The 25,665-nt window shown below is 42.3% G+C and overlaps 1 protein-coding gene and 2 long non-coding RNA genes across 5 annotated transcripts in view; 2 read left to right on the top strand and 1 right to left on the bottom strand.

Moving 5' to 3' along the window:
• Atrn (attractin) overlaps positions 1–19,705 on the top strand; it is a 123,904-nt gene extending 104,199 nt beyond the window's left edge. The window contains exons 25-29 of one of the 3 annotated variants that reach the window (XM_006498606.4): positions 2,979–3,040; positions 7,985–8,063; positions 10,313–10,420; positions 12,374–12,492; positions 15,189–15,532. In XM_006498606.4, the coding sequence (XP_006498669.1) occupies positions 2,979–3,040; positions 7,985–8,063; positions 10,313–10,420; positions 12,374–12,492; positions 15,189–15,444 (624 nt within the window). In that variant the 3' untranslated portion in view covers positions 15,445–15,532. Of the gene's footprint in view, positions 1–2,978; positions 3,041–7,984; positions 8,064–10,312; positions 10,421–12,373; positions 12,493–15,188 lie in introns of all 3 variants that reach the window. The other 2 variants (NM_009730.3, XM_011239259.1) reach the window with 2 other exon arrangements.
• On the bottom strand, positions 318–15,023 carry Gm30286. Its single transcript, XR_374979.4, has 3 exons — positions 14,387–15,023; positions 7,877–8,020; positions 318–4,502 (listed from the first exon to the last, which is right to left on the bottom strand). It is a non-coding gene; the product is annotated as a predicted gene, 30286 (long non-coding RNA).
• A 1,508-nt stretch (positions 19,706–21,213) lies between the features above and the next one.
• On the top strand, positions 21,214–23,999 carry Gm39937. Its single transcript, XR_866742.3, has 2 exons — positions 21,214–21,701; positions 22,264–23,999. It is a non-coding gene; the product is annotated as a predicted gene, 39937 (long non-coding RNA).
• The last annotated feature ends 1,666 nt before the right edge of the window (positions 24,000–25,665 follow it).

A 25,665-nucleotide genomic window follows, 5' to 3' on the forward strand; every position in this document is an offset into this window, starting at 1 on the left:
TGTGTATCCATGTGGGACAAGAAAGCTTGAGAGTATCATAGCATGCATGTGGAGGTCAAAGAACAACTGTGTAAAGTCAGATCTCACTTCCCACCTTCACATGGGCTCTGGCACTGAACTCATGTCAGTGACCTGAGAGGCACTTTATCCTCTAACACGCACCCTGTGCCCAGCCTAAAATTTGACCTTTGCAAGGTTTAGTGTGTGTTATCTGACTGTCTGAGTAAGGATGACAAAATGAAACCAAACTTATGGGATAAAGCTTGGTGGTTGTATCAGTACATTTTTATTGTTGTGATAAAACATTATGACCAAGACAGCTTATAGAAGAGTTTATTTGGGTGTATAGTTCCAGAGAGGTAAGAGTCTGTCCTGACAAGGAAGCTGTGGCAGCAAGTGGCAGGTATGGCTACAGGAGCAGGAAGCAGAAAGAGCAAACTAGAAACAGTTGAGGTTTTTTAATAGGAAAGCCCACTCCCCTAATGATGTCCTTCCCCTAGCAGACCACAAGTCCTAACCCTCCCTACACAGCACCACCAGCTGGGGAGTTCAAATGTCTGGGACTGCAGGGGACATCTCATTCAGACCACCTCAGTGGGAGAATGCTTGCCTTCATAGTATGTGCAAGGCCCTAGGTTCAATTCTAGCCAAGAAAAGAGAACATGAGGAAAGAAAAGAAGGTGGGAGAGAGTAGAGAAAGAAGAGAAGAAGAGGAAAAAGGAAGGGAAGGGGGAGACAGAGGAAAGCAGGGAAGCAGAGGAGAGGAGAAGAGAAAGAAAAGATTAACCAGCCTGGTTTTTAATAGCACCCCTCCCACTCTCAGTAGTTCCCAATTTGAGCATTAAGTTCAAGACTGATAGATATTTCTGGGTGGGTGACCAGTGTGGTCATAAACATGGTGACTTTTGCTCTCCGTACAACTTGTGATTATGAACTTGTTAGATGATCAGCTTCAACAGGAGAGGGCCTCCTTTAGTCTCAGGTGCCCCCTCCAGCCACCCTGGGACTCGCAGCCTCTCTGTGATGAGACACAGGACATTAACTGGTATGGTTCTGCTTTGCCAAAACGTCAGTCCATGGTTGAACTCTCCACAATGAGAAAGAAGCTTTGAGAATCATTACATGGCATCAGGCAAGCCAGGACTGATGGAGCCTGAGAAAGGGCCAGGAGCATCCGCAGGTTTTGGCACCCAGTACTAACTAGTAAAAGCACCTCATAGGTTTCTTTAAAATGCAAACACTAAGGAAAATCTAACTTTTTTTTATTTATTAAGGCCATTCATTTTATTTTATAAGTATTTTGCCTGTATACATATGTACCACATGCATACAAGGTCAAAAGATAGTATTGGGTCTTCGAACTGGAGGTACAGATGATTGTGAGCTGCCATGTGGATCCTCGAAATTGAACCTAGGTCGTCTACAAGAGCAGGAAGTGCTCTTAACTTCTGAGCCATCTCTCCAGCTCCAGAAAAGCTACTCATAAAAGTCAAATCTAAGCCATGTGTCTGGTGATGTACACCTTTAATTGTAGCACATGGAAGGCGGAAGTAGGCGGATTGTTATTCATCCAAGGCCAGTCTTCTCTTAACAGTGACAAAAACAAAACCAAACCCGAAACCTGTTACTTTGCACTTTAGAGTATAAGTGATAGAGAAAAGACACAGAAATTTTAGAATCTATACCTTAAAATACCTTATGGCTTATATGATACTGTTGGGACCATATTTACTTATGGAATGCAAAAAAAAAAAAAAAAAAAAAAGATGGGGGGGGAGCTGAAGGTCTCCTTTCTATTCTGTTGTAAATCTAGCTATAAAAAGAGTAAGAGGCATGAGTGTGTCTCAGTGGTAGAGCACCTGCTTAGCTTGTGTGGGATTGAATGATCCTCAGCACCACAGAAGAAGGGTGGGGCAATAAATTTAGGAAAATAAGATGCTAATCATTGACTTTCTTGATTTTTTTAAAAAAAGTTATTATTTTATGTTTATTGTATATGTTTATATTTTCTATGTGTGTTTTTGATGTGTGCTGGAGGGATGGGGGCCACTTGCTGAACTTCCCAATTGTTATCATAACTACCATCTTTAGTGAAACAGTTACCATCTACTTAGTAATTGTTTCATTCGAATAGATACTGAACACTCTTAATCTGAAACTAATGCTCAGAAAGTTCCACTTTGCCAAGCAAGCAGGATAATGTAAGCCTATAATTTTAGCACTGGGAGGGTGAGGCAGAATTGTGAGCTCAAGGGCACCCTGAGCTTTTGAGATCCTGTCTCAAATAAAATTAAATTATATAGATATCAGATTTTCAGAATAGGTGTGTTCAGCTGCTGAATAAATCTAAGCAAATATCCCCAAAGAACCCTGAAATCTGAAACGTATTAGTTCTAAGCCCTATGTTGTGTGTGTGTGTGTGTGTGTGTGTGTGTGTGTGTGTGTGTGTGTGTGTGTGTAAGATAGATTCTCACTATGTAACCCTAGCTTGCCTGGATCTTGCTATATAGAGAGACCAGGCATATGCTATCGTGCCTGGGAGTCCCAAACGTTTTAGATGAAAGATTTCAGTTGTACCATTATCTTCCTAATGAGGGCTCTGGTCTAGTGAGGCAGGTGACATTAGGCCAGTAGTAAGTATTAGGAATTGGTGATGACGGTCAATTCTGAGACACACAGTAGATACATCTAATCTACCAATACAACCAATGATTTAGAAAGAATTAGGCCATAGTTAAATTTGCAGTGTTTTTCTTCTCCACAAAATAATGTTACTTCTTTCAGTTCTTAGTTCAAATACAGTAGGAATTTTTTATATTCTTGGTGCTAAACACTATTATTTTATAGTAAAGTTAGTAAGATAGAAATGACGCCCTGTGGGTTGTCTGGTCGTAGTCTGTAGCTGAGGCCATTTTGCTGAGAAGCAGCGTAGGCTGTCACTGGCTTTGTCACCCATATTTTCTGTATTTTTGCTGCAGATTGCCTTCTCCCAGCACAGCAACTTCATGGACCTGGTACAGTTCTTCGTGACTTTCTTCAGGTAATTTCTCTATGCTAATTGTACACATTCCATCGAGACAGTCCCTTAACTGCAGCTTGCTTTGTATATCCCTACAAAGCTGCTTTTCACTCACAGTGATGTAAATTTAGTCTGATGTGATAAAACTCTCCGTTTGTATGATTCGGCTCTTTGCATGGGGAGAGGTTTGGGCTCAAGCAGTTATTAATAATATAGCTACTGCTGTGAGCTACATGTCTTAATCTGTCTTAATCAAGATATGACTGTGATTTTCCATAGGGAAAGGTAAGGTTTACTTGCAAACTCCTGGGGTTCTCCTTTTTTTATAGTTTTCTTATTAGTAGGGTTTTTTTTTTTTTTGAGAATACTATGCAGAAATGATTGAAAAGAACAAATTAGTCATTGCATATTGGTAAGAGAAGCAGCAAGAGCCACCTCACCTCCCTCTGCTCTCCCCAAATAGAAACTGCTCTGCTGTGCTGCTTCTCTACCTTCACACCAATGCTCGGCCTGCCAACTCAGTTATCTTTCCTTTCCTTTTAAGATAGGGTCTCTCCTTATAGTAGTTATGACTGTCCTGGAATTCTAAATAGAAGAGGTTGGCTTTCAAATCACAGATCCTCCTGCCTCTGCCTTCTGAGTACTGGAAGTATGGTGTATGCCACCGTGCCACAGCTAACTCAGTTATTTTTTGGTGTTCTATAACTGCCTTACATACATACAGACCAGGTACACACAAAATTCCTTTCCATTAATTTAATAGTTATATCACAATGCATTGACCAACTAAAAAATCCTAAATTGACTTATGATTCTACTTGCTCATGTTTTAAAGGAAAGGTTACTCTTTGCTTATCTTAAATGTAATATTTTTCCTTTGCAGTTGCTGTTTAAATTTTCCCTATAAGTCGACCCCAAATTTACATCTATAATCTGGCAAAACAAAAAGACCTCTAGTGATGGTTGTCTCTTAGCTTTAGTCTCTCTTGGACTCCATTCCCTCCACCCATAATGTTCCATCCTCTGTCCTTAAGTGTACTAGTCTCCAAGGCCTGCTATGTGGTTGTCATTGTTGTAGTTACTTTTCTATGTTGTGACAAAGCACCCTGACAGTGGCAATTTAGAAAGCATATAATTTGAGGATCACAGTTCCTGGTTAGAATCCATGACCATCTTAGCAAAGGCAGACAGGCAGGCCTGGCACTGAACAAGTAGCTGAGATCGTCCATCTGGTCCACAAGCATAAGGCAGAGAAGCTAATTGGGAATGGCATGGGCTTTGGAAACCTCAGAGTCCACTCTTAGTGATACCTCCTTATCCTTCCAAACAGTATTACACATTCAAACTTCAAATGTGTGAGCCTCTGGGGACCACTCTCATTTAAACCACCACAGTGATCTTGGCAACTTCTTTTGTGTTCGTCCCATGCCACAGTCTTTCCATGTATTTCTCCTTTTGCTGGAACTTTTTCCCTCGAAGGTTCCTGAGGAAAGAAACATAGATAACTTTTGTATGTACTTCTACAACTGAAAGTATCTTAATTTTTGCCCTAACAAATTTTTGTTTGCTTACTTGCTTGCTTACTTGATTCTGCGTGCATGCATTTATTTGTTTGTTTGTTTGTTTGTTTGTTTGAGACAAGATCTCTCTTTGTAGTTCTGGCTGCCTCAAACTCAGAGAGATTCATCTGCCTCTGCCTCCAGAATGCTGGGATAAAGGCATGCTCCACCATACCTAATCCAACCTCACAATTTTTTAAGTGTGTATTTATATGTGTGTGTGGTATATGTAAAGGTGTGTGTGTTCATGCACACATGTGCAGAGATCAGAGGAGTCAGGTTTTCTCATCTATCACTCTCTGCCTTATTATTTTGAGACAGGGTCTCTTGTTCGATATTACATATACTAGGTGAGATAGCCCAGGAGCTTGTAGGAATTCTCTCCCATTTCTACCTTCCAAATGTGTGCTACTGCATCTGGCTTTAAGCAAGTTCTGGGAATCTGAGGTCAGGTCCTTACACCTATGTAGCAACTCTGCCTACTGAGTCATCTTACTAGTATTCACAAGGTCAAAGGTTGGGACCAACAGCCAAGGTTGTCCTCAGATCTCCACACAGATGTACCCACAATTATACAAACACTCAACATAAACCTATTTACACACCCACATCACACGCACACACATACATGCACATACAAAAAAATGCTTTTTGAAAGAAGTAGAGAATGCTAGATATGGTATTACACGTATATAATCCAAGCCACTCTGGAAGCTGAGGCAGGAGGATTTCAAGTTTGAAACCAGCTTGACCACATAATTATACCATGCCTCAAAAATTGTATAGAGAATAAGAATGAATATGAATGAGACTAAAGTCATATCTCAGTTACTTTTCTATTGCTGTGGCAAAACACCATGACAAAGGTAATTTACAGAAGAGATTATTGGGGCATATAGTTTCAGAGGGTGAGTCCATGACAATTATGATATGGCACTGAAGTAATAGCTGAGAGCTTAAATCTGGTCCACAACATTAGGCAGACAGAGAGCTAACTGGAAATAGCCATGAGATTTTGAAACCTCAAGCCCCACTCCTAGTGATGTCCCACACCTCCTAATCCTTCCCAAACAGTTCCATCAGCTGGGAACAAGATATTCAACATATAAGCCTATGGGGGTCATTCTCATTCAAACCACCAGTAGTAATTATTAGAGCCCAGCAAAGAAGGAAGGGATAGAAAGAAATGATTGATGGGAACTGGGGTGAAGTCTGATACAGAGAGATCTTTATGTACTGCAGCGTAGCTCAGGAAGATAACTATGGTTAAGGACAATTAGCTAAGTGATTAGTAGAGAGGATTTTAATATTTCCAATACAAAGAAATGCTGCAGGCCTGAAATAGGGTACGTTTCAGTGACCCAGATCTGATTATTACAACTCATACACTTGTACCAACCACATAAATATGTACAATAATTGTGTCAGTTTTATATTAAATAAAAATGTGGAGCAAGTTAAAAAATGCCTGTTTTAAACTGATCACAGTTATATGCCAGCTTTTCTTTGCTGTGACAAAATACCATAGGGAGTAGTTTATAAGGAAAGAGATTTCCTCCAGCTCATAATTCCAGAATTTTCAGTCTAGAGTCAGTTAGTTCTATCATATTGGGCCCACAGCTAGACCAAATACAATGATGGGGAGAATGTGGTAAAGAAAAGTATTTACCTCAGAGTGGTCAGGAGGAACACAAGACAAAATATACATTTCAGTCCCATACCTCCAGTGACTTGCTTCATCCAAACAGACGCCACCATCCAATAGCCATTAAAATACAAGTCAACCAGTTGATTGACATCCATTGATCTTAGTCATATCCCTAAATTCAACCTCTAAGCTCTGATGCTCTGGGGGCCAAGCCTCTATTGCATAAATCTCTGGAGCATATTTCATAATATGAAATATTAAACAGGTCTCTCAGGAGCTGTTTGGTAGACTTAGTTGTTTTTTTTTTTTTTTTGTTTAAGGTTTTTTTGGTTGGGTTTTGTTTTGTTTTGTTTTGTTTTGTTTGTTTGTTTGTTTGTTTTTTTTCGAGACCGGGTTTCTCTGTATAGCCCTGGCGGTCCTGGAACTCACTTGTAGACCAGGCTGGCCTCGGACTCAGAAATTTACCTGCCTCCTCCTCCCAAGTGCTGGGATTAAAGGTGTGCGACACCACTGCCTGGCCTAGACTTATTTTTTTAATCAGATTTGAGTCTTTGCCTCTGGAATCACAGTAGCTTTTCCCATTCAACACCTAGTTTACAGAAGAAAGAAAACCCAATTTTTTTTTTTATAATCATTAGACAACTAGAAGTTTTCCCTCCTATTAAGAAAACATATTAACGGGCTGGCGAGATGGCTCAGTGGGTAAGAGCACCCGACTGCTCTTCCCAAGGTCCAGAGTTCAAATCCCAGCAACCACATGGTGGCTCACAACCATCCGTAACGAGATCTGACTCCCTCTTCTGGAGTGTCTGAAGACAGCTACAGTGTACTTACATATAATCAATAAATAAATCTTTTTAAAAAAAAAAAAAAAGAAAAAGAAAAAGAAAACATATTAACAGTATTGAGAAAACTGTTGGCTTAAATTTGATGATTTGAATTTTATTTTACTAATAAATGCATGTATTGCTGGGCATGGCAGCACATCCCAGCACTCAGGATTCCGAGATAAGAGATCATAAGTCCACGCTAGCTGGAATAGCAAAATAAAATCTTTTTTTAAAAAATATACATACATACATACATACATACATACATACATACACACACACACACACTTTTCTCAGTAGTACGGCCAATTAGTTGACTTGTCTAACGGAGGGAGGAAGAGGAGGCAGAGAGCATGCTGTTCAGATCACGTTCTCTTTTGCATTCAGTCTGGGACCCCAGCCCATAGTGTGGTGCTGCCCACATTGATTATTGGTATTCAGTTAACCCAGTGTAGAAACTCTCTCAGAGACATGCCCAGATGCTTGCCTCATAACCACTGTGTATGTATATATGCTTACAGAAAATATACTCATCATTACACATAAATTTCATCCACTTACCTCTTATGAAAAGTTGATTATTTACTGAGATTTTTCTCATTCTGAAAATCCATAAAGTCTACCACATTGATTAAATTACTTGTTTTTTACCTGTTATTGCTCATGTTAGAATTGCTTTCCTTATTTGGGGTAAGCTGTCGTTGGCCACTGTGAGGGGCTTATCAAGAAGTCAGAAATGGGAACACCTTCTAGGAAGTCAGGACTGGAAGCTTAGCTGAGCCAGCAAGTGTTTCTCACACTGCACTTCCTGTGAGCCTACCTGTGCGGCATCAGGAACTGGAGTTGGGACCTTGAGGATTGTTCCCTGGAGGCAGGGGTGGAGTCAGGCAGGGGTGAAGCTGACTCACAAGATGGTCTTGCCTTTCAGTTGTTTCCTCTCGCTGCTTCTGGTGGCTGCAGTGGTCTGGAAGATCAAGCAGAGCTGTTGGGCATCCAGGCGGAGAGAGGTAAGCCCAAGTAGACAAACTCCACATAAAACTCATTTTTTTCCTTCTTTCTAGGCAGATCACTTTTACCTGTTGAGTGATGACTAATATTCATATGAGAAGCATGCTGTTTAACCTGCATTCTGTGGTTCCACTATGTGCCATCAGTAGATTTTAATTATTCTTGCATAAAGTGTCATTAGTTTTGCCACTGCTTGATTCAAGTCTTCCTAAGAGTCTTTCCTAAGAATATGAGTGTAGAGACAAGTTCAGCTCAGTGACAGAGCACTTGCCTGGCATAAACTGAGTCCCTGGATTCTAGTCTCAGCACCCTCTAATAGCACAACACTAGAGACAAAGCTTCTAACCTGTGGGTCTTGGGCAGCAGGTAGGGGAGGGGGATTTAAAAAACAAAAACAAACCTCTAGCTGTAGCCTGTGTCATTTGTTATGACTAAGCACTAGAGTGGGTACTAGTAGACATGCCATGTGGACATTGAGCACCTCTCCATCCCAGGCACTGATCCAGGTGGTTCTGCTTTATCTTCATCTCCACCCTAGGATATAAGGGAGGCTACGTAACTACCCATCACCACACAGATGCTGAGGTACAGAACTGAGGGGTAACTAGTGCCTCTGCCTTCACAGCACAGGTTCCTAAACACGTTTTCTACAAACACTTCATTTGTTCTAGTCTGTTCATTTAAGAATCTCATGTTCTGACTGAATGAGCTAGACAACTCACCCTAGACTATACATTCTAAAGAAGGGCAACAAGGCAGTTTTGTTACTGTTGAGAAGAAAACAAAGTTATTTCCGTATGAGTTATTGAGATAGAATAGTAGAGATTTGTCTGAATACAAAATAGAAAGTATATAAAAGTATATAAGTGGATCATAAAGAAAGCAACAATCAACTGGAAAATATTTGCAGTATCATGAGAGAGAGAAAACTAGAAGATGAACCCCCTCAAAAAAGGATTTTTAAAATATGCTTAGACTGTATTCAGTCAGCTAATAAACTTTTTTTACCTTTATTTGGAATTTACGAATAGCACTGAACCTGACCATTGTAAATGCACGAGGTCAGGCATGACTTGTTCCCAGTAGGAAGTTGTTTTTAGTTCTTGCTGTGGCCTGGGTCCTGATGGAAGTTCTTTACCCACCTTATCTCCTGTCCTCTTGGCAGAGGTTCTAGAATAGTGCTGTGATGGGGTAGCAACTGTCTTCCTGTGACCCTGCACCTAGATTATTACAGAACCCAGACTGGGTTTGCTGAGTTAATGGAAATTCTTTCTAGGTTCAGTAGAGAGATGTGCTGACACATACTAGGCCATCTAGTTTTTCAGTAATGCTCAGAGACCGCAATAGGATATGTAACAGCAACAAAATTTTTAACATAAAATTTCCCTTCTAAAACAGAGTGATGATTTATGTAGCTTCAGGATCCTGCCTCCTAGAAGATGGTTTGAAGCAAGGCCAGTTTGTCTTCCCTAGCATAACCTCAGAAGACCTCTCATATTATTGATGGTATAGGAATGAATGCCCACATTCTGTATTTGAGATGTGTGCTATAGTATCTCATCTGACCCAACATGAAAACATTTCAAGCCATGTGTGCTTGGGTAAGGTAGGAGTTCAAAGTCATCCAGTGAGTTCAAGGCCAGCCTGGGCTGCATGAGACACTGTCTCATAAACAGACACTTGAATCTCATTTAAAGAAGACATTGAAGACTTGATACTTTGAACACCTATCCTAACGTATCCACCCCCAAATCCAGAGTCCTTCATGTTCTTGTCCTCTGCAGTTCCACTTTCATTGTGTTCTCAGCAGCAGCTCTCTCCGAGGAGAGTTGTCTCCCATCCTATCAGCCATCTTTTTTATTGTTGTTGCTCTGACAATGTCTGGTTCAGGTTTTAACACAAAGCAAGCTAGAGTGATTTTAATCTAGCAACAAAAATATAAAAAGGTAAGTTTTTGCCCTTTTATATATTCAATCAACAGATATCATAGCATTATATCCTCCACTTTAACTTTTATTTCTTACTGGTAAGGGCTTTTTATAAAAATATAATAGTGTTACCACATGTAACAAAATTTGATACCTTGTGCTACCTAGCACCTTGTCATGTCCAGTTTTCCTCAGCTGTCACAGAAGCGACACTGCATCTGATCAGTTTGAATCAGAGAGAGTGTAGCATGTCTAATATCTAGTATTCACTAATAAAATCTCAGTACTAAGCATATTAATAATACTATATTATTCATTAGCAACTTCTTCGGGAGATGCAACAGATGGCCAGCCGCCCCTTTGCTTCTGTAAACGTTGCCTTGGAAACAGATGAAGAACCTCCTGATCTCATTGGGGGAAGTATAAAGGTGAGAAGTGGCTCAAAGGTCCATATAGCTTTTCAGAACTCAGGCCTCAGTTTGCTAGGCTACAGACAGCAAGCGCTCTGTGTGTCACTCCTGTCTCCTCTCTAACAGTTAGTCAGCAGAAGCAACCCCGAGCGACCGTAAGGGGCTCTGTGTGTGGCTTTACTTTTCGAGTTGTTGCATGTCAGATTTTAACATGCAAATTAAGCTTGTTATTCTTACTTTGTGGCATAATACTTTATAGTTTTTATTTGGAAATATCTAATCTGGGCTAGGTGTGATGGTGCACATCTTTAATCTCAGTTCAGAGGAGGCAGAGACAGAGGCAGGCAGGATCTCCTTGAGTTCTAGAACAGCTGGTCTACATAATGAGACCCTATATGTTAGAAAAAAAGAAAGAGGGGGTGGGGGAAGGCAGCTAACTTTAACCATTAATTGAACCAACACACACACATTTTGTTCAGAGCCCCAGTACTCAATTAAAAGCCAGGCAGGCATGGTAACAGTACTTAGGGAGTCAGAAACAGGATTCCCAGAGTAAGCAGTCTGACTAGGCTAGCAGGAAATGGTGAGTTTCAGGTTCAGCAAGAGGCCCTGCCTCAGTAAGTAAATTGAAGAACAACTGAGGGAGACTTGCATGTGCACTTGTGCATGCACCCACACATGCACTTGCACACATACCATATGTCACCATGCTTAGACTATAAAATGTAGTCACTACTGGCAGCACATGCCTACAATACAGATGCAGGAGAATCACTGCAAATTTGAGATCAGCCTGGGCTACTGGACAAGATTTTGTCTCAAGAAAACTAAAACAATACAAAAGTGTACTGGGGGGGTTATTCTAATGCCAGTGTTTATGACAGCACATTCAGAACTGACAGTAAAGGCAATCAAGGACTGTCAGTGGTGGGTATATACATAGGCAGAGGAGCAACTGCTACTAGAAACTGTTTATCCTTTAAAAGACTAATGTATGCTGCAGCATAGACAAACGTTAAGTTGTGTTAAGTAAAAGATGCTGTATCATTCCACTTACCCATCGAGAATAATCAAATACAAGACAGAGTAAAATAGTGACTGCTAGAGGCTTAAAAGAAAAGACCAGGGGGTGGGGAAAGGGAGGGAAGGAAGTGGGAGAGGGAGGAAGGGAGAGAGGGAGGGAGGGAGCCAGACTTTGTGGCTTACAGCATCAAGAGGCTGAGGCAGAAGGGTTACAAATTCAAGGCCCTACTGGGCTACATAGTGAGAAGTAGGATTTCCTTGAGCTGTCTTTCTAGGTCATAATCTCTCATTGGGGGAAGTCAGGGCAGGGACTTGAGGCAGAAACCATGGGGAATGCTATTTGCTGGCTCCTTCCCAGGCTCCTCTCTAGCTTTGTTTTCTCATTTTGTTTTTACTGTCTATGGGTGTTTTACCTGCTTGTTTTTCTGTGTACCATATACATGCCTGCTACCCACAGAGGCACTGATGCCTGGAACTGGAGTTACAGATGGTTGCAGGCTGCCCTGTGAGTGCTGGGAACTAAACTCGGGTCCTCTACATGAGCAAGTGTTCTTAACCATTGAGCCATCTCTCCAGCCTATAAAATTCTTTTTTAAAAATAAAGTCTGCAACAGAAAATGAATATTTTCTAGAGCTGAAGCATTCAATGAGTGGATAAAGAATCCATTTGATGAGCTATCTACCTTTCACAAGCTCTTAACCCCTACAGACTCAGGACTTAGTGGCTGGAAGATGAATGTAAAACAGGTAGCTCTCTCCATAATATCTGGTCTGTTTGTGCCAGGTGTGCAGAACTGTGCAACAGGTCACCATACAAACCGGCGTGGGCCTTTCCTGACACTCACACAGCTCTCGGGACAGTGCCCGTGGGGACCTCTTATTGACCTTATAAGCACCTGACTGTGCAGTGTAGCAGGGAGTTAAGGTGCTTCTGTTTTCTTCCTCCAGACCGTTCCTAAGCCCATTGCCCTGGAGCCCTGCTTTGGTAACAAAGCCGCAGTCCTCTCTGTATTCGTGAGGCTCCCTCGAGGACTGGGAGGAATCCCTCCTCCTGGTCAGTCAGGTGAGTAGACAGGAGACAATGACAGATATTGGTCTGTGAAGGACTGAGTCTTAGACACTTCTTCTGGTATAGAACCTGGGTCTGGGCACAGTGCTTAGTGGTACAGAGCTTTGGTGGAACAATTCTATAGTCCCCAAACTGTGTTCTGAGCACTGACATTCCTGTCCTGGGGTGGAAGTTCAGGACCTTCCTCACGGTGCACAGCGTCCTCAGACATTCATGCTCTGGTCCCCTTGACTCTATTGATCCCTGCTTTCTTTTTTTTTTTAACCCCTTGTTCTTATCTCAAATTTAGGCTTTTTCTTCCTTGATACAAGCTCCTATTCATCTCCATGCCTCTGGCTTCCAGCCATGTCCTCAAAGCTTGTGTTGCCAAGTACAGAGTTCTAGTCATGCTCCACATCTTCTTAAGGTCTTGCTATGCAGCCTTAGCTGGACGAGTGCTCGTTATAGGCCAGGCAGTGGTGGTACACGCCTTATGTCCTAGCACTGAGGAGGCAGAGGCAGGCAGATCTCTGAGTTCAAGACCACCCTGGTCTACAGAGTAAATTCCAGGACAACCAGAGCTACATAGGGAAACCCTGTCTCAAAAAAATAAAAACAACAACAGGAACAACCCCAAAAACTCATTATATTGCCCAGGCTGGCTTCAAACTCATAGTTATCCTCCTACTTCAGCCTCCAAAGTGCTGGGATTATGGGTGTGACCCTTCATGCCCAGATTGTCTTAAATATGAGGCATGAAGAAGTATTATGAAAACATAAAGGATATTTTGAAAATTATAATTCTACTGGGTTAATGCAGATCCATTTTCATTTCATTGAAATAATGATACAGCCTTTGGAGGTAGGGGGAGCCTCTCCTGTTTTCAAACTGACTTTGAACTTCTGATCATCCCGCCACCACCGCCACCTCCTCCTCCTCCTCCTCCTCCCCAGTGCTGAGATACATCACTACTCCTGGTTTATGTGGCACAGAGGCTCAAACCCAGGGCCTCATGCATGCTAGGCAGACACTCTACCAGCCAACCTACCCACAGCTCCTAGATGTGCACCGTATTACAAACATTTATTCTTCAGCATGTTTTTTTTTTTTTTTCCTAAAAATCATCTCTACAGGAAACAAGTACCAGTGGTGTTTTAGGGCAGGAATAGGAAGAAAATATTTTTACTATATACTCTTTTTTTTTAATCATTTTTTAGATTTTATTTATTTTAAAATTTATTTACTATTATTAATAAGTACACTGTAGCTGTCTTCAGACAACCCAGCAGAGGGCATCAGATCTCATTACGGATGGTTGTGAGCCACCACGTAGTTGCTGGGATTTGAACTCAGGACCTTTGGAAGAGCAGTCAGTGCTCTTAACTGGTGAGCCATCTCTCCAGCCCCTACTATATACTCTTTTAAATGACTTATTTGCTTTTATTTTTATGTGCATTGGTAATCTGCCTGCATGTATGTCTCTGAGAGAGGATCAGATTCCTTGGAATTTGAGTTACCTTGTGGGTGCTGGGAATTGAACCCAGGTCCTCTGGAAGAACAGCCAGTGCTCATAACTGCTGAGCCGTCTCTGCAGCCCCTACTATATACTTTTTTTATAGTTTTGAATTTTTTTTTCTTTTTGGGTATTGCTAAGGATCAAATATAGATCTACTATTTATTTTTTATAACATCCATTAGTATTTTTATAACTTACTACATAGTTTGCCAATTCTTTTATACATGTCCATCAAACATGTAAGTCATAATTTATATAAACCTTGTGTTAAAGCTGGAGGCACAGAAGGAAGATTGCTACAGAGTGAAGTCTAGACTAGCCAGGGCTATATAGTGGGACCCTGTTGCAAAGAAAAAGTTCTCTCTTTAAACACAAAGGCAGTATGAAAAGACATACCTTGATTCTGAAGCTGTGCATAGGAATGCCTCACACAGTGTTCTGCTCAGGACTATACTCAGATGCAGTGGTCTGAGGGACTTGGTGGTGTCTCAGCCAAAATAACCTGGAGTTTAGTAGGAAAGTCTCCTTTATCCGTGTCCAGTCCTGAAGGGAAGCCTTATTTATGTATGATGAGTCAGGACCCATTGTCTTCATCTTACTTGGCATCCCCCCAGCACTGAGTCTCTGAGTTAGCCTTACTTGGACAGAGTGACTCTCTGGGCACTCTGGACAGCATCTCCTGCTTCAAAAGGGCAAGATCTTTAGAAGACACAGAGATGGAGCAGGTCTTACATGGAGATATAGCAGCTTTTCCTTCCTGACCCTTGACCCAATGCTTCTTTGGAAATCCTCATGAAACCCTGCTCCTTTCTGGAGACCCACCCCACAGCAGGGTTATCCATGCCAAGCTTCCTGTACTTTCTCTTTTTGAGGAAGCACATACACACAAAGTTTTAGTAGCTCGCACATCTCACTGTGAAGTAGTGATACTTTCATTGCTATCTTCTGGAAACAGGCAGGAGTAGGCACACGCTCAGAGCATAGCTGCACTCTCATTCACTTGCCACCCTGAGGCAGAGCACACGACTTTGTGATCTGCTATGGAGGAGAGAGAAATGAGTAGTTAGGTGTGTATAAATAAGCTAACACCATCACCCCTTTATCTTTCACTAGGGAAATGTAAAAAGAAATCTGAAATTATTTTGTAAAAAAGTAAGCTGCTTCATGACACATGTCCCCTCTTGTGGGTTCTTCCAAGGTCTCGCTGTGGCCAGTGCCCTGGTGGACATTTCTCAGCAGATGCCAATAGTGTACAAGGAGAAGTCAGGAGCTGTAAGAAACCGGAAGCAGCAGCCGCCTGCACAGCCTGGAACCTGCATTTGATACTGGGGCAGGAATTCGCCCTCACAGAGGGCGTGTGGTCCACGAAGCTGTCTACAGGGGAGGCTGCAGGCAGGAAGCAGGCGTGGGGCAGAAGACTGGGGACCCTTGAAGCGTCCAACTCATGTGCATGATCATGCAAGCTGTTTTCATGGCTCACCCCTCTGTGTCCAGCATCTAACCTTTTACTTCTGTGTAGGAAATAATTTAATTACAAGTCCAGGAATGGTCTGCTCTACTCATGGGTGGAGGAGACCAGTGCCGACCCCGTGAGAGCTGAAGGTGATGCTGAGGTCCCTTGTGGAAGCCTCTCTTGGGAATCTCAACTGCAGAGGAGCTGCCCTCTGTCAGCAGCTCTCCAGCATGGTCCTCTGACACTCCTCAGATGAACTGTTCTCATCGGAAGCTTGCTGTCTTTTTACAAGATGAGCTTTTACTCTCTTCCAGGAAGTAGCTTTTTTTCTAGCTGAGAATTAATAATGGTCTTTCTCTTTGGAAGTCATATCAAAGTATAATTGATGGGGGCCTTGTTTTGTTTTGTTTTGGTTTTTGGAGACAGGGTCTCACTGTGTAGTCCTAGCTGGCCTGGAACTCACTATGTAGATCAGGCTGGACTGAACTCACAAAGATCCACCTGCCTCTGCCTCACAAATGCTGGGATAAAAAGCATGAACCACCAGGCCCAGCAAAGAGGGCTATTCTAAATGTCAAGGTCAATGGAGTTAGAATATATATAAAAAAATGCAATTGATAATTCTCTATAGAAACTTGATTAATTTTAATCCATTCTTTCCTTCTCTTTCTCTCACTCTGTCTTACACACATGCACACATACACACACACTAAGTGCCTAGACTTTGAATAGATCTAGCAATTGGACATTAGTAAGCCTAAGTTTTTACATGATTGCATTCCTACATTCTTGTAAACTTTAAGTAACTACCATTGCAGTTTGTTCTTTTTTTAAAGTCTAATTTGCAGCCAAGAACGAGTAATTCTCACCCCAAGCAACATCTAATAGGGACTGAGTGACCCCAGCCCAGCCTAGTGTCACTTTAGGCCTGACGTTTGAGCAACCCTCGGCTCTTGCCAAGGCACCACAGAATGCACTTGCTCATGCCCTGTGCCTCTTGAGCAGAAAAGAGCACTGACAACTGGGACACCTGGCTCTGTCTTCCTACAGCTGCTCGCACTGACCTGTGGGAACCTGTGGGTCATCCCCAGGCTGAATGGAGTACACACTAGAAGAGGGATGATGCCTAGCATTGGGGCAGCATCTGCTCAGCACATGGAAAGGGACCTGGTTCCATCTCCCCTGGGCAGGAGTTGGTCCAGCCTCCTCCCAGACCCAGCTGGTGGCTGTGAGGAGGTGGGGAATGCTAATGAGAATGAAAAGCACATGGGTTGATGGGAAGGGACAAGATTACCACGTTAGGAGGGTGAGCAGCCCTCTGCTATGTGCCCAGGACCCTGCCTGGACATTGCATTTCCCCATTTATGGTGCTCCGTATTCTGGCATTATGCAGCAGCCTCACACACCTGTCCTCTCCTTCTTCATGTCCTACAGTTCTGCTATCACCTGACTAGAATAGCCCTCTAGGCAACAGTGCTCAAATGTATGAGTTTGGAGAAGTTAACAATCAGAAGAACAAAAACTGTAGTGTTTCACCTTTAAATGCAGTGTTGAAGAGGGAGCCTTTCTCTAAGCCCTGCACTAACCCACTCCTCCCAAGACTCTTGTGGAGTGACAGTTCCAAGCTGAACCATAAATCACTGATGCACAAAACACTGCTAGAAGGCTCACCTCTCAAAACACGACTCTTTGCATCACTATTAAAGAGCAGAAAGTTCTAGAAATGATCCCAGCCTCATCCCCTATACAGTTAGGAGCTCCCCACATCTCTACCAAAACCCAGCACATAAGTATCTGCGTGGTCTAGCCTTTCATCTCCGTAACAAGCCAGGGGACTCTTGGCCAAAAGAAAGAAAGGGAAGTTGCACTAGGGCTTGTCCGTCCATAAGGAATTCCCCTCTGCTTTGCTCAAAGGACCAAATTTCTTTGGCCAAAGAAGTTGCTTCTATGTTAGTCCCATACCCTGAAGTAATATGTACCATGGCTCCCACCTACCTGTTTATGCTCTCCCTGCCCCCAGGGAAACTGTTTATTCTTTCAAAAGAAGCAAACAGCGTTCATTTCTGCTCCTGTAATGGAGAAACAGCCAGCTCCCCTGCATCCCTTACAGCCAACAGCTCCCTTCAGGCTTAGAGCAGGGGGAATGGCAGGGATTAAGAGCTCAGCTCAGAGCCAGTTACCAAGATGGAATGGAGTTGTGACCCAGTAACTGTGTCACGAGAGACCATGTATATAAAATAGTCATGACGACACTGACCTCTTGCACTTGTACATAACTATACTGTAGTGTCCAGAATGTTCAGACATTCAGGGTGTACATAAACAGAAGAGTATCATAATGTATTTTTATTAAACACTAACATCTGAGTTTCACCTAATCTGTTTCTGTGCCATATACTGGGTATCCAAGCTCTGGGAAGTTATCCTACCAGGCCCTGATCTGTTGATAAGGCACTATACACCATGCTGGTGTGTTCTGTAGCCTTGTGCCCATTAGGTAACTGAACAATGATTCAGCTCTTAGAATACCTAGGAAGACAGCAAGCAGGGTGACACACGGCTGTGATCTAAGCATTCAGAAGACAGAGGCAGGAAGAAAATTCAAAAATGGGGCTGGAGAGATGGCTCAGTGGTTAAAAGCACTGGCTGCTCTTGGTCAGGACACTAGTTCAGTTCCCAGTACCCACATGGTGGCTCACAACCTTCTGTGACTACAGTTCCAGATAACCTGACACCCTCCTCTGGCCTCCTCGGGTGCCTGTGGTGGTCCACCTGGTGCACAGACAAACACCCAATACACACAAAACAAAAGTAACTCAAGAATAGCCTGGGCTACATAGCAAGAGCCTGTCTCAAAACAAACGAACCTATGAAGAGCCAGGCAGTCTATCTATTTACATGGCAGTATACTAGAGAAACTCAGGAAGCAAGAGTGTTCATCACTGTTGTAATTTCAAATGCTCCTTGTGATTTCTGGCATCTCTGTGGGGTGAGGTGTTCTGTTACTCTTCACATTCAAAGACTGTCACCCATGAACGTCAGACTTTGCAAAGGGGCTCTCTAAGCTGCACTGTTGTGGCTTTGTCTAAAATTTTAATGACGTTTCTGAGAACCATGTTCTTTTTATACTAAAATCTGGGGATGGGAGGGCTCATTTGTTGATAAATAGCACTATTTTCCCACACCTCAGCCTCCTGTCCCCGTCCTGGTCTTCCCTACACAGTCTGGAGAGGGCTCTGAAAGGTCCACAGAGTTTGACAGACACGAAAGCAACCCATTGCCCCGTTGACCTGACCTGGAAGAAGACTGTCAGCAAAAGGAAAATACCAGAATATCTGGAAAGCTTGAAGTGTAAGATGGGATCTCGTTGGGGAATTGGATGAAGAAAAGCAGAGCGCCTCTGGTAGGTGACTCTGCAGCCTGCCAGCGCCCGCCCTCTTTCTACACAGCAGAGTGTGCATGGCAAGGAAATGAGTCACCTCCTTGGGGGATGGTGCTGTTTTTATGAAAACCTCTGATCCTTGGTGTCCTTTAATTGATCTGTTCAACAAATATTTACTAAACACTTCTAAGCTAACATTAGGGCAGTGACTGAGGTGGAAACCCAGCTCTTTAGACAGCTGTCATCCTAGGATAGCTTCCTGGAAGCAGAACCAAGAAGCCAGAAGGTTCTTCCTAGGGTGGCCTTGGCTCCCTGAAGGAATCTGAAATGCTGACCCTGTCACAACCTCCCAGCACAGCTTTGGAATGAGACATCAGCCTGGCCTCCAGCAGAGCAGAGGCTCTGGAGCTCCACATCCTGCCTGCAGGGAGCCCTCAGGGTGCCCTCCAGAGTACAGGGAGAAACTAAAGGCAATAACAGAAGCTGCTCTCAGAGCCTGACTGTGCACAAAACACTAGTGAAGCCTGCTGAACTAATTCTGCCTCTGGAAATCTTTTCTGGTTCTTTACAGTTTGTTGTTTTGTTTTGATCCAAGCTTAGTTTGTTACTATGTGTGATTTAGCATCTGTCGCACTTGTGTAAATATGGAGTAAGTATTGTAAACTATTTAATTGCTGCGATTGTTGGGTTATACATACATTTAGGACTGCAATTTTTTGGTATTTTTTGTATTGTAAAATAACAGCTAATTTCATCAGGAACAAGAGAATTAAGGGGGTCTGCATTTTAAATGCAGATGTGAAGCACTTGTATATAAATAAAAGTAAATACTATAATACAAAGTTCCTTCTGAAATAAAAGTAGATCTGGTAAAAATGTGCGTGCGTTTCGTTCTGAATGTTCAATGCTAATTTTGTTTTATTTTATATTTACATTTTAGTCCTTATTTTAGCAGTGAGGAGACAGGCACAGCAGTGCATTCTCACCTTGGCAGCTGAGGAATCCCCTAGAGTAGACTGCAACTCAAGACTCTTGGCTTCCACACTGAAAAGAGTTTCAGTTTATGAAGCAGAGTTTAGGAAGTTTAGTGAGGAATTTAAGGACTTCTTTTAATGTTTGTGTCTACATATGTGGGTACATATATGACACAGCATGCATGTGGAAGGCAAACAACACCTTAATGGAAGTGGCCTGAAGAACAAACTCAGGACTTCAATCTTGGCAGCATAAACCTTTACCTAATGAGTCATCTCCAGTCTATACGGGGTGTGTGTGTGAACACATGTGCAACAGCACACAGTGGAGGTCAGCACAACTCTTGCGAGTCAATTCTCCCTTACCTTGTAAGACCTAGAATTCCACATTGCCCAGGCTCTGAAAGTTAGGTTGGGTCCACACTGGGCCATGGCTGATGAAATGTTGGAAAAGTGATAACACCAAACTTTTGCACAGAAAATATTTTCATCTGGGGCCTTCCCTGGAGTTCACAGGCTAAAGTGTTGGAAGGAACATGGGTCCCTGAGCCACCACTTTCACAAAAACTACCTGATCAAGAAGAACTATTCTGGGTTTCTGTTGCTAAAATTCCTTCCCAGAGAGAAATGTAAGCAATGTCTGCCCCTTCAAGGGTCCCAGCAAGAAACCAAGGCACAATTCCACCAAAGTTCACTAGAAAACCAGTGAGTTTATTGGGCTTCCGTGCAGAACATACATGAGGGGTTACTTAGAGAAGTGTGGATACTCCTCCCCCTAACAATCCACACCCTGAAAAAGCCTTACCCAGCAGGGATGAGGGCTTCCCCAGACCCACATTGATGGTGCTCCCATTCCATTTTTCCCTGGCATGCAAAGAGATAGACAGAAAAATAGATTATATATAATATACACATAAATTAGAAAAATAGATTATATAATATACACATAAATTATATATTATATATATAATATATAATACACAGATAGATTATATATGATATATAAAACACACAGAAATAGGGTATATATAATATATAATACACAAACTACTCAGCTATTAAAAACAGTGGATTCATGAAATTCTTAGGCAAATGGATGGAACTAGAAAATATTCTGAGTGAGGTAACCCAATCACAAAAGAACACACATGGTATGCACTCACTGATAAGTGGATATTAGCCCAGAAGCTTGGAATACCCAAGATACCATTCACAGACCACATGAAGCTCAAGAAAGGAAGATCAACGTGTGGGTGCTTCTGTTCTTCTTAGAGGAACACCCTCATAAAGTAGTGGTGGGGGGTGGGGGGAGACAGAATAGGTGGTTTCCAGGAGAGGAGGAAAACAGGAAAGGGAATAAATAACATTTGAAATGTAAATAAAGAAAATACCCAATAATAAAAGAAAAAGAATTTTGAAACAGAGGGTAAAAAATAATACACAAACCAGGTAGATAGATTATATATAATATATATAACACAGAGATAGATAGATAGATAGATAGATAGATAGATAGATAGATAGATAGATAGGTCAACTGCTCGCCCCTCCACTAGGTAACATGCAGTTAAGGCAGAGCTGCATACAACAGATGTTAGGGATACTCAGGTGAGAATCTCAGGCTTTGCTCCATCCATCTATGCTGGGGTGTAAGCTGTCAACAAGTTTAGCTGGGATGATGCTTTGCAAGAGGGCACAGCTGAATGCCCTAAGATGGTAGATGCTTGGCTCAAAGGAGACACTACAGCTCTGCATCAAGGCAAACTAACTGAGATGAGGGCCTTTATTTTCCAGATCTGTATCCTGGAGCATCATTCACCTGTTACTACACTGAAAACATTTGGTGTTGGTTTCATGGCAGATGACAGGCAGTGAGAGAAGTACAGCAGCGGACTGCTAGAGGTGGGGGTTCTGTCAGGACGTGGGAGGCTGTTTGGTTAGTAACTTGGAAAGCAACAAGTTTTTAGCTAGAGGGAGAAAAGCTGGAGATAACTGTACTTGCTTGATTTCTTAAATATCAAATTTTATTTTATGCATATGGGTATTTTGCTTGCATGTATGGCTATACACTACATGCTTGTGGTGCCCACAGAGACCAGAGGAAGTAGTGTGAGCCTCTGAAACTGAAGTTACAGACATTACGACTTGAGTGCCTGAAACTGAACCTTGGTCCTCTGGAAGAACAGCCAGGGCTCCTAACCACTGAGCTATCTCTCCAGCCCTGACAGAACATCATGTACTCCAGGCTGGTCTCAAATTTGCTTTATAGCCAAGAACGGTCTTAAATTCTGATCCTCCTGTTCTCTCAAGTAGTGGGGTTACAGGTCTACACTGCCGTTTTCTTGAGCAAATCATTACAAATTGAGTTCTAAGCCAGGTGTAATAGTTCATGTAGTAACAATCTGGAATTTTGGTCTCTTAAAAAAACAAATATTATAAGAATGTATTTTCATTTTAATCCCAGGTGTATGGCATATATCGAACTGCTTTGGACTGACTACAGCAGCTATGATTTTTTCTTGTTCTAGCAGAGGTATGGTTTTGCCAGCTACAGATAGTTTCTGTGATTGTGTGACATTTGGAATTCTGGAAACTTTTCAGATGGTATATAAATATTAGAGCCCCAATAGGCAGAGTTGATGATTGTTGGTCATTCAGGGGTATTGGTTGTGGTTAGTAGTCTTGCTTGAAGAAGAAACAAGAACAAATTAGATTCAGAGATCTCTATATCTCTCTCTATCTTCCTTTCTGTCCTATCTAGTAATAGGGGGTAAAACCAGGATGATAAAGGGTTGGGGGAACCCACAAAGTAACAAAGACTGGCTACAAGTGGCACCCAACTTGGAACTCAAAATTGCCATAGAGGAAGCAGCAGGGGATGAAGGAATGGATTGTGGCTGTTGTTGCTGGGATATTCCTCACTTTGCTCCCAGAGGGGATTTTTCTGAGGTTTTGTTGTTTTGCTTTGCTTTGCTTTGGTTTTCTTCTACATATTCTGTTTTTTAAGTAAGTTGAAATAATAGCCGAGAAGCTGGAAAAGTTTGGTGTGGAAATGGAGCAGCCTGAGAAACAAACAATGTATGAAATGGGAAAACTAAAGGGGCCACTCTTCTCTCTTTTCTGAAAGGCTTGCAGACTTGGTGGTGCACCTGGAGAGTTTATGGATGGAGATGGAAGCTCTTAGGAGACAAGAAGCATGGAAAAAGAGAACAAAGGCTCAGTCCCAGTGACTGAAGAGAGCAGGAGTTTTCCAAAGAAGGTGCATGGGAGGGCCACTGGTCAGAAAAAAAAGGCTGAAAAATACCAAAGGACAATGTGCTGAAATAGCCCATTTCAAGAGAAAGGGTTCATCTCAAACCAGCATTCTGACAGAGTGGAAGGAGGGGTGGCTCAGGGTTATGAGATCACCATCAGCTTTTCCAGTTTTCCCATATAGCATATGCCTGCTAATGGTATGGAACAAGAGTAAGGCAAAATAGGATGGTGTCCTATAGAAATGATAGCTCTAAGGTGTTTTTAAAAGGCCTTGATTTCATATGGAATGCACTCTCCTTATGTGGAACGGATATTAAATAACCGGGGTACACAAACTAGAATCCCTTCCCAAGATTGGAAGGGATTGGTAACAGCTGTACTAGAGACTGTCAGCCGTTGCAATGGTTAACATGCTGGAGGAAAGAAGCTGTGAACATTGAACAGTAAAACAGAGCAAGGGGTATTAATATAGTGAACGAACAGCTGCTAGGTGAAGGGCGGTACTCTAGTGTACAAGCACAGACTCGGTGTCATGAAACTACTATAGAACAAGGTTGCCTCAGTGGCTATAACACCTTGGGACAAAGGAGGAGCCAGGAAAAAGTCCAGTTCATTTACAAAGATTATATAAGGCTCTGGAGAAGCCTTCACTGATTTTTTTTTTTACAAAGATTAGTCTCAGCTATGAACAAAGCCATATCAGACCCTGACACAAGGCAGGTGTTGATAGAGACCTTGGTGTATGACAATGCAAATACCAAATATAAAAATGTCATTAGACTTTTAAAGGCACAAGTAATGCCTATGGATGAGTGGATAAGGGATAAGACCAATATTAGTTCTAATGTGTACTGTGCTAATATCATTGATCAAGCTATAGCTAGAGATCTCTGATGTCAAAATGCCTTGTGCTTCAGTTGCAGCAAATACAGTAATTTGCAAGGAGTCATTGTGGCCAAAACTAAAGGTCTCAGATCTCAAAATGCCTGATGCTTTGTGGGAAATAGGGTCATTTGCAACAAAAATGTGAACAAGACATCTTTAAGGGCAATGGTTTTTCTAAATATAAACCAGAAAGACGGCCTAGGCTTCCAAGGTTGTGCTGGCGATGTGGCCAGGGTTGCCACTGGACCAATGAGTGTAGGTCCAAAAGAGATATTCAAGGTAACGTATTACCATCATGAAATGGTCTTGGGGGCCTATCTTGAGGCCCTGCAGCAAAGAGTATGAGCCATTCCAACCAGAGAGTGGCATGGAGACTCAAAACCTTCACTGGGCACTGGAGATTTAATGCACACTAGCTATTGCAGGCAGCATGGCTCTAGACTTGGCCACAGATAAACATCTTGCTCTATCCCCCAAAATTCAAAGTTATAACATAGCTACTGGAGTGTATGGTCTTTTTCCCTCAGGGACAGTAAGGATAATCTTGGGAAGGAGTGGATTGACTTCCTAAGAATTCACTGTGCATCAGGAAGTATAGATGAATATTTCAAAGGAGAAATTAAAATTGTGGCATATGTAAAGGTAGAGCTGCAACTTAACACAGGCGATAGGGTTGCTCAGCTGCTGCTGTTTCCCTATATCAAAGGCAAAGCAACTGCAGCAGAAAGAGGAGAGGCCTGAAAACCTTGGGCACTGACACAAAAATTGCTTATTTCATTGAAAATGTCTGTTTATAACTTCCCACTATACAGCACAACAGGAGGGGGCTTAAAACATAATGGGGAAAATGTCACAATTCTGCAATTTTTGTTTCCTTAAAAAAAACACACACACAGAATTTTAATAATGTGTTCTCATCTTAATCCCGGGTGTGGGAATTAGGGCTGCTTTGGACCATTCCCAGCAGCTGACTATGATTTGCCTCATGCTCTAGCAGAAGTATGATTTTTGCCACCTGCAGATAGTTTCTGGGATTGTGTGACATTTGGAATTTTGGGAACTTTTCTGAAGGTATATAAATGCTAAGGCCCTGGTGGGGAGGGTTGGTGGTTGGTGGTCATTCAGGGGGGTGGTTGTGGTTAGTGGTCTTGCTCAAAGAACAAACAAGAAAGTCATTTGATTCAGATGTATCTTTCTTCCTTCCCCCACTCTTTCTCTCCTCCCCCCGGCACCCTGCCCCCTGCCCCGACCTCTACCCTTCTTTTTCTATCTAGTGACAAGGATGAAACCAGGGGGATAAAGGGTGGGAAAAAGAAGAGCCCACAAAGTAACTCAGGTTGGCTACAAGTTCATGCCAAGAATCCTAGGACCTTGTTGTTTAAAGGCTTGTTTTATTTTGTGAACATGAATGTTAAATGTACATACATGTTAAGTGTATGTATGTACACCATATGCATGCATACAGAATCCAGAAGAAAGTACATTATACCCTGGAATGGAACTTAGAGTTGTGAGACAGCATGAGGATGCTGGGAACTGAACCCAGTTTCTCCACAAGAGGAGTAGTTGCTCTTCACTGCTTAACCTTTCCTCCAGCCCCAATCCTAGCATTTTGGAGGCTGATGTAGGAAGATTATCCCAAGTGTGAGGTCATCTTGGGCTCCATAATAAGTTTAAGACCAATCTCAGCTCCAGAGTAGGACCCTGCCTCAAAAACACACAGGTG

This window comes from Mus musculus, chromosome 2 (assembly GCF_000001635.26).
Source record: "Mus musculus strain C57BL/6J chromosome 2, GRCm38.p6 C57BL/6J".
NCBI lineage: Eukaryota > Metazoa > Chordata > Mammalia > Rodentia > Muridae > Mus > Mus musculus.